At 40.7% G+C, this 9354-nt stretch overlaps 1 protein-coding gene across 1 annotated transcript in view; it reads right to left on the reverse strand.

Annotated features, from left to right (window-relative positions):
- TXNDC5 (thioredoxin domain containing 5 (endoplasmic reticulum)) overlaps positions 1–9354 on the reverse strand; it is a 27553-nt gene that overhangs the window by 16325 nt on the left and 1874 nt on the right. Inside the window, 6 exon segments of the mRNA XM_009326535.1 lie at positions 341–437; positions 1743–1848; positions 4615–4790; positions 4793–4845; positions 4848–4956; positions 4959–5117. Of these exon segments, the coding sequence (XP_009324810.1) occupies positions 341–437; positions 1743–1848; positions 4615–4790; positions 4793–4845; positions 4848–4956; positions 4959–5117 (700 nt within the window).

The following is a 9354-nucleotide window of genomic DNA, read 5'->3' on the forward strand; positions in this document are numbered from 1 at the left end:
GGACTTGCAAAAACACAAAGTGAGTGGCAAGGCTGTGACTGAGCAAGGAACTCGGGGAAAGAGACCGTTTAGTCGCACACTAGCTTGTTCCACGTGATTAGGGGCCTTAATTTTACTGCCTTCTGAGCGGAGTGCCGTTCTTAAACTTTCTCATGGTGTGCAATATGTAATTAAACTACTGCATTTTTACACAGTCTGTAGTTTCATCCTCTTTCACTAGGTATTACTGGAAAATAGAAGTGGGAAGGAAGTACCTTGAAAACTAACATTTCCATTGCAGACTTCCCACTACTGATGTCTCTGTAAGCAAGTACCTCTTGCATATGAAAAAACCAGTTACCTTCTGCTATGTGCATCTTGAAATTGTCTGCTGAGAGTTCATACATTCCCTGCTTAGGTTCAGGGGCTTTTGGTGGTTCCACATCAGATTTTGGATCCTATTCATGAGAAAAATTAACTTTTATTTGTCTTGTACAGTAAATACACAATATTTGATTCCTGTATCGTGCCATTCTGTGGTAGTGTTGTAAACCCTGTGCTCTGAAATTTTAAATTCCTAAAGCAGTGTCCTTATTTAGCTTGATTTAGGTATCTAATGTTTCCTAACAAACAACTACTTGAAAGCAAAATGTGAAAAAGACTACCACACAGAAAAGAGCTATCACAGTCGTTGGAATAATGGAGTCTTTCACTGAGCTGTAGTATAGTCACAGAGCACAGTAATTGCTATGGCATTCATCACATCACCATATATTAATACACTTAAACTACGTAACAGTTCCTCCGTAGCATCATGCATCTGCCACATCTGCCGTTGCACCAGTTTCAGTGGTCTTTGGGCTATTTAAAAATAGCTAGTGAAAAAGCTGTTTTCTGCTCCCCTAATGCAGGAAAGAGGGACCTAATGGCTCCATGAAGGCAGCAACAATGGGAAAAGAGCAAACACTTTATAGGCATAACTTGCAGCAAACCCACTGGCACATCAGCAAAAGCAAGTGCCTACTTTCTAGGGATACTAGGGTCAGAGCTGGAAAGTTTTTTTTTGTTTTTTTTTTTTTTTTTTTTTTAAGAACCTCAAAGTACATTTCTTAAAATAGTTTAGTATTTAATGTTTAATTATTAAAAATACCATGTTTGTTTAAATATAACCATGTTCTAATTGTGGTTCAGCAATCACTAAAGCTTTATCTTGATTAGAAACAGCAATTATAAATTTAATTTTAGGCAAGGCTTGGCTACTATACGTAAGTGCTACCCCTAAACACAAGGGTTTTCCTAGTGACGGTATTTGCTTAACTCACCTAACTGATTATTTTAAACCCTTTCTTTAGCGTACAACATTATCAGATAGTAACTGAGCTAAAAGAGGTAATTAAGACCAACACAAATGCAATTTATAACATATTATAGCTAAATCGCTTTTCTTATTCTAGAAACATATGGCCTACAGGTGTCAACTGAATTGACACTAAGAATTGTATCTTAAAATATCAAAATGCTAAACATTAAAACTGCATTACGTACTGTAGTTTTAAATACAGGAAACAAAAGGCAGGTCACAGGATGACAGTTTTAATTACTGTTCTGACTTGTGTGGAAGCTGTTCCACATTGCTATTGCCACCTGACTTTTATTCTCAGGAGTAGACTTCCTCCTGGAAAATGAAACCTAGCCTATAGAAAAGACAGATAAGCAAATCTGCAGAAGGGAATATTTCCTTTTCTTATTTCCTTTTCACTTACAGATGGTTCCTCATTTAGTTTCTCCAACATCCAGTTTTCCAGTGCCTGGAAGTCCCTAGGGCCTTGATATTTCAGAGGTTCTTGTCCTGGTTTAAGCAGCTTTAGGCTAAAGGATCAAAATGTAGAAAAGAGTGAGGCAAAAATTTTCACACAGGAAACATTCTCAGAAAGCTAACACACTTTGCTAATCCACAGCAATGCAGCTCAGGCTGCAGTAACAGCTTTCTTGACTATTAACATCAGCATCAGGCATCTCCCTCAATTTAAAGGGTCATGGCTAGAACTTAGCACACTTTTTCATTCCCATGTAAGCTTTTAAAGGAGACCTTTAAAATAGCAAAAAGAAATACCTTGTTAAAAATCAACATAGCCTAATATTAATTTGATCAATAAGCAAGAGCAAATAAAACATTGCAGCGTTCAGTTCTAAGGTTAATCATTCATTATGCCTATGAATCCTATTTCAGTTTGTCAAAAAACATCGATTCTGTTCTGTTCACCCCTCTCCATCACCAAAGGAAAAATATCCAATGCTTATTTTCCCAGGAATTTCCTTCTCACATTTCATTCCCTGACTGCTTTTGGAATGCAGGACTTTTCATGTGGTATTGAACTGATTAAAAACACGCTGGCCAAGTCAATAGGACAAGGAAATAAGTAACTGCTTATAGGGATTCAAGACTTCGTGATTAAAACATTTAATAATTGCTATGAAAACTTTTCCATAAACTACCTAAAGCTTCTACTATTAAATATTTAAGTTGAAATTGGAAATATATTTGGTAAAGGGGCAATATCAACTTCTGACCTAGCCTTTTTTTTTAAACAAATCATAGTTTCAATCACTACTGTCACCTAGCCCTCAGTTCCCCTTGCCAACCTGTCATTTTGTACTGCTTTTTCTTGAAATGTTTTTCTCTCTCTTCTTGTTCCACCGTTGGAAAAAAATGAAGATATGAAAGTGTTGAAAAACCACATAATGCAAATACATTCAAAAGACATAGGAGCTCCCACTACCTTTTCTATTTAAGGTATTCATGACTATTCCTTGTGATAATAAAAGGTCAAAAAAAATTTTTTTTGGGGGGGGGGAAGCAACTTCGTAATAAGAAGGAAACAACAAAAACAAAAAAGAACATCTAAAATACTCTTCAAATGTATTGCCATGAGGTGTAACAAGAAAAAAAAAAAATCAGCTTAAAGAGCCAGCTGCACCTTTATTTTCTTCAGATGAGGATAAGTTCCTCTACTTCAGTAGAGAGTATTTTGCAGCACCAAATAATCCTGAGACAACTGTACCAAGCAGCGCAGGGACCTGCTCAGCCGGTTTTACTCTAAGGGGGATGGAAAGGGGATGCAGCCTTTCCTTTGACCGGTGTTTGGGAAAGCAGTGCAGGGACCAGCACATCCTGGATTTGCGACAATCCCCCTGTGACTGAGGAAGCTGTGAAATTTCCCTCGCTGGAGGAGGTTTTTAAAAACAGGCTAGTTAAAAACTGACTCAGCCAGAAAGAGAATCCATATAACGAATTCCCCTTCATCTCTGTATTTCTGTAACTAGCAGATGACTGCTTTATATTTGTACTTTTCAAGTAGACGAAAGCAAGTACTAACTATTCCTAGATCTTCAGTGACCTTAAAGGGACGGGGGGGAGAAATTAAACATCCATTTATTTTTTTTCTTATTTAAAATCTCTGGCACTCTTTCTATTTTACAAGGAACGGTACAATATAATCTATTCAAATACGCAAAGATGACCAATGCTCACTTTTGGGGATATTAAAATAGACTTGTAATATTCATTGTTTCTTGGTGTTTCTAGTGGAACTAAGCCACAAACTGCCCTTAAGGACAATTCCTATTCCAACAAGGACTTTGCTATTTATAACTCTCAACTTCTACTCAGTCGCACTCATCTGCATCAAAGTGGGTGCAGCCAGGAGCATATGTCAAGTTCAGGCTGTTGCTGGGGTCAGCAGTAACACTAGACAAAGTGAGCAAAGGGAAGGAAACTGAAAAATACAGGCTGTGGAAGGGCTACAGAAGACGACATTCTCCACTTATCCCCACTAAGATGAGTAATCAGTAAAGCAGTTGAAACGATCCCATCCATTTTTACAAGAAGCTTTAAAGAAGACACAAGTGAAAAAAATCCCTTTGCTTCTTTTTGGCAGCTAAAAAGGGAGCACGTGTATCAACTCAAAAGCACTATGCAGGCTGCTCTCTCAGAGGTACTCTAGATCATGTTCTGTCTACCAAAGCTGAGGTAGTAAGGCATATATCCTTTATAACAAGGTAAGTTTAACAACCTTAAACCCCAACTGAATTTCTCCTAGATCAACATAAGCAAAATTACCTAGAAAAAGTCTGTACAACATCACTGCTGCTATGCTAAGTGATACGATTAATTTATCATTTTATGAGCACCAAGTTCACTCAAAAATTTAAGAGATCACCTATACATTAATTATGAATGGTGCTGTGTACTGACAAACTTGTGACAAGTTATTTTTAAAAGTACTGTTACCAGAGACCAGCTCTATCACGCATATCACAACTGTATAACACTGTTGCTTGAGAAAGAGGTACTCTCAGAGAAAAGAAAAGGACAATTCTGGACTTCATATAAACACAGCCATCTTCTAAGACATAAAACAGTTTCTTTAAAAAAAAATAAAAGAGTAAGAGTAGTATGTATCACATGATACTTGGCAACATGGTAAAAAGGCTTAAAATGAACATATGAGGTCCAAAGGGCTACAAAGAAACCCACCAAAAAATATAGCTTAGAAGTTACCTTCAACAAACTGGCAGAGGATCATGGAAAACTAAGACAGAAAGAAACAGGAGCAGACATCCTTTTATACTTACGTAGGGTACCCTCGGACGCCAAATTCAGAGCACAGTGGAGTATCTGTAGTACAATCCACTTTAACAACATAGACCTGTGGGTTTTCCATGTTGTTGTATTTATCTCCCAAATCATTCCAAGTTGGCTGAAGACGCTGACAATGTCCACACCTGCGACAGAAGGAATAAGGTATTTGCTTAATAGTTGCTCATGTTTAGAGGGAAATTAATCTATGGAAAAGCCATAGAATGGTCAGAGATTTTGATAAATTTAAAGATAGTTAAGTCAGAAATCTTCCATACTCGAGCACGGTTACACTAAGCAACAGTGAATAAGTATTGTAGGACGCTGCAAACGCACCTCATGTAAAAATCGTCAAGAGATGAGAACTTCTTGCTACTATCTTTTTACAGACAAAGCCTATTGAACACCCCCTGAACTTAGTGAGGCTATTAAGAAAAGCACTCTCAGTCTTCCAGCTTTCTAGAAAAATCCTGCGAGGCTGTCTAGCTTTCTTTCCGCTCTAACGTTTCAAAATACTGTACATTTTAGCAAGCAGGTAAGAAGATAATAGTTTCTAGCCTCTTTGTAAGGTCATTTGTGCCTGGGTGCATCACAGGAATTGTAACTCGTGAGTCATGAAACACATCAGGGCTGATTTCTGAACAGGGTTTCTCAAAATCCTCCCACACCGTGCTTTGCCCCAGCAGCACACCATCAACTAATTATATCTGCATATACACAGAAAACTGGCCTCATACAGTTGCTATAACATCAGCTCACCAAAAGTAGAAAATGACTATTATTCTTCTCATTGTTTTTCTAGTCACTCCAGTCATTATAGCAATACTTTATTCCTGTAACAACGATGAAAAATTTTAAGGAATGGATTTTCATTTCTCTTTAATGGCTGCTTTTTCCAACCCTCCAAGACATCTAAAAATACATAATTGGATTAACAGAAAACATTCTCAACCTGACAGTATGAAAGCTGTTATTGCCTTTGGCATGACCTAGACTGTCTACTTTGTAAGTAACAAAACACTATTAGGACTTCAGAGAAAGTTGCTCCCATTTAAAACAGTTTCATTTATACAATTGGTTTTGAGTCCACTTGTAGAAAAAGCTGCATGGATTCACACTTTTCCAGGTATCCTGATATCATTAAGGCAAAAAAATAACCTTGAGATTTACTTTAACAGAAAGAATGTCTTCTGACCTTAATAAGATCCTGTTACAGTCAGCCACAGAGGGTCACACATACTCCCACTATGTGAGGGAATACAACCTCCCGTATGATCTTATTCTGAATTGTCATGGTGAAAGGATACAATGTGTTATTACCAAAATTAAATATTCCTTAAATATTTAACTTCAGGCTGAAGTCCCTCCATAGTCAATACATTCATGGAGCTTGAATTAAGAAGAGGATTTTGGATTCCCTGGTCCCTTCCCCTAGCAGTCACGGGGATTTTAAACACCCAATGAATACTGACTGGTGTTAAAGAACAGAGCATGGAAAACTAGGTAAGGCAATCTCAAGTAGTTAACCCACTGTTTTTTAAGTGCAGAACAGAGCTGCCTTGTCCATATTTAACACTGTGATCTCTGCTACACACAAAGTTCCCCTTTTCCTTCCTTCTTCAGATTATATGAGCTAAAATTGAAAATAAAGCAGGAAAAATGCCCGTATCTGAATCAGTAATCAATTAGTCAGCCAGTCCTGGTTTTCAAAAAAAAATAATCAGTGTTACATAGAAGGAAATACAAGACAAGGCAGTCCCCAAAATACTTTTTCCGAAATGCACAAGGTGTAGCCGCAGAATATATAAAACCAGAGAAGTCAAAAATAAAGAGAGCAAGACATGCAACACCACACACCTCCCTTAGCCCCATGTACCTACAGTCTTTCGTTGCTACCACTCCACATTACACCAGTGGGGCTGAAGGAGCCACCAGTTCTACCACTGGGAACGGTGGAGACCTGGGCGTCAATGCTCTTCCTTCCCTACGTGGGCTAGGAAGGTGCAAGCAATCATAATCCCTGTTTACAAACGTAAATGAAGATCCAAAAGAGACTAACAAGGCCGTAGGAAAGATCCACCTTTCTGAAACAAAACAAAACAAAACAAAACAAAACCCTGCTTCTTGTACACCACTAACATCACGAAGTATGGGTGAAAGGACATTATTTGTAAGAGTTTGCAGATAGGTTGCCCATTTTAACTCTGAGCAACCGTGTGCCACAAGTGCTCGTGCCTGGAGATTATTTTGCTGTGGCAGTATCTATAGAGTACCAGGCTGCTCTACCTCACACTGACAGGTCAGTGCTCCTCCCACAATATCAGTGCTTCGCAGGTGCAAACTGGCCATGACAAGAAGGGATGTAAAGGTACATAAGGACCGTATATGTCAAAACTCCAGCAACTGATAAGCCCTCTGCAGTCAGTGAGGAACACAGACATTTCTGGAGGCCACCAGTAGAGCTTGAGCAAGGGCAGCTCCACAGCAAGATATAGCACAGATCATTATCCAATTGAAAATGTTGGTAGACCCTGGGATAGACAGGTATAACGGTACAAGCAACACAGGACCAGTCTCGCTCTGGACAAAAGAATCCGGCTAAGGTAAAATCCAGTCAACAGAGTTCAATTCAACAGCAACGAACTCTGGTGATCAAGTCTGCCTCAGCTCAGTGGACTTCCAGAGGTTTACCAAGGACCACGTATGTTGGAAAGATCTGTAATGGTCAAAATAACGCAACGGAACTACTCATTTGAGATTCCTTCCAAGCAAGGAGCCAGGGAACCTCATTCCTCTGTAGACACACAACTGGCATAGCCAACATCTTAAGAATATCTAGTGCCACCAAGAGAGTAACCTGCTCATGGTTCTGTCCCTTGTCAAGTGTAGCTACCAGGGGGGACAGCCTGATGATTGAAAACCTTAGACATCTGATGGCAAATACTTGGAATGCTCTCTTCCTGGAGTAGCCTGCAATATTTGAAACAAACGTAGGACCTTGTGTACTGCTGCTGCCTGGGAGCGAGGCCCTCAGCAACATTTGTTTCAAGAACCCAGAAGAAAAGGGTTATGTCTGCTGTGTCTAACCCAACTCTTACTGGTAGCATTGAGGATGCAACATTAGCAGCACCCATAGTAATCTGAAAGACTGTCCTAAATAAACATTGGCTTGTTTGCTAGGCTTCTCCCTTGTAACTACAGGGAGCAGTGCCAAAACGCATGCCTCTGTGAGAAGCATTAGGAGATTGGCACATCACCTAGGACAAGAGGCTCTAATATAGACTCCAGGGCTGTCAGATTGCCGCCTGATCCCACTGGTGATAAAACTACTGGTATGTATAAGCACCTCCGTCAAGCACTTCGATGTTCCCTTTGTCCTCTTCCCCTTGGACCCGAAACCTGGCCCTGTTGCTGCCTGTCAGGAGCCAGGAGTCCAGACCAAGGGCCCTGAAGCCGAGACTCAGAGATCTGGAGGAGGCTTGCTAAGGGTGAGAAGAACGTCCAGAGAAGCTGCAACAAGTCTGGCAAACAACGCAGCTCCCTTGGGCTCGAGTTGGGCAGAGATCCTCAGCCCTCCCACGGGTACAGCGTGGTCCAAGTTTGCAAGGCCAGCGCTCTCTTCGATGCACGCTGAGGATGTGCAGCATACGCTGGACTCTGCAACAGCCCATTTGGCACTGGGTCTCCTATGAAGACTGCGCCAAGATAAAAGCTCCTCTGGTTTTAGGGATGCCTGTGAAACAGTCAAAGTGTGGACAGACACAGATATTATCACCTGAAAACAGAACAGAGCAGAAGCACTCCTGCCCTGCAGGGGCATTGCTCAGGCCTTACAGCACTCTCAGGCAAAGGTCCTTCACCGGCAAGTCAGGCGTCCTCCACTTTTGTGATCTTCAGAGAACAAAGGAAGGCATCTGCTCTTTCAAGCTTTTGCTTAGCTTTTTGCTATGGCATAAACAAGTCGATGCTAATAACAAAAAAGAAGTAATTCCTCAGTTTTGAAAGGAAATCCTTTTCTGCTCTTGATTTCAAAGAGCGTCATGACTCACGTATGCCTAAATGGCACCGTGTACCAAGGGATAACTTAGGATCAAAACACACCTTTTGCACATTGTTCCCTTAACTTTATTTTATCTAAATTTAAGAAAACTTGGAGGGGAAAAAAAAACTAAACAAAACCAGAACACCCAATCCTAACAACAAAACTCCCAATAACCTCTACTGGGTATCAGTAAGTCAGATAAAAAAGGACAGGGGAAGAGATGAAGAAAAAAGGATAGGAACAACCACTAGAAAGGCCCAGAGATGAGAAGTACTGTCCTCTTGACAGCTGTAACACCCAGCGCAGCCCTGTTCTCCCACTCTTCTCAACTATGCTTGTGTCAAACATACCAGTCCAGGACAAAAGCCCAGTAGGTCTCTTGCAGACCTGAGAACTCTCCAGCTCTGCTACAGCTACCTGCGGCCTCGGGGACACAGCACTATCACTATACTGCTTTCACTGCAAATTTATCCTTAGATTTCGTGATTGCAAAGAGAACATAACTTCTGCAACGAAAGTATTTGTGAGACTGGGGGGCAGAGGGTAAGTGACCGTCACCAAATTACAAATACTCCCACGCACAGAGGCCACACGCTCTTGGTCTCCGAGGAACGACGTGAACCAGAGTCCGGGGAGGGACTGGGAGAGCTGCCGGGGACCAGGGCCGGCTCCAGCCCCAGCTTGCCTCCTCACC

This window comes from Pygoscelis adeliae, unplaced genomic scaffold (assembly GCF_000699105.1).
Source record: "Pygoscelis adeliae isolate BGI_AS28 unplaced genomic scaffold, ASM69910v1 Scaffold186, whole genome shotgun sequence".
Lineage (NCBI taxonomy): Eukaryota > Metazoa > Chordata > Aves > Sphenisciformes > Spheniscidae > Pygoscelis > Pygoscelis adeliae.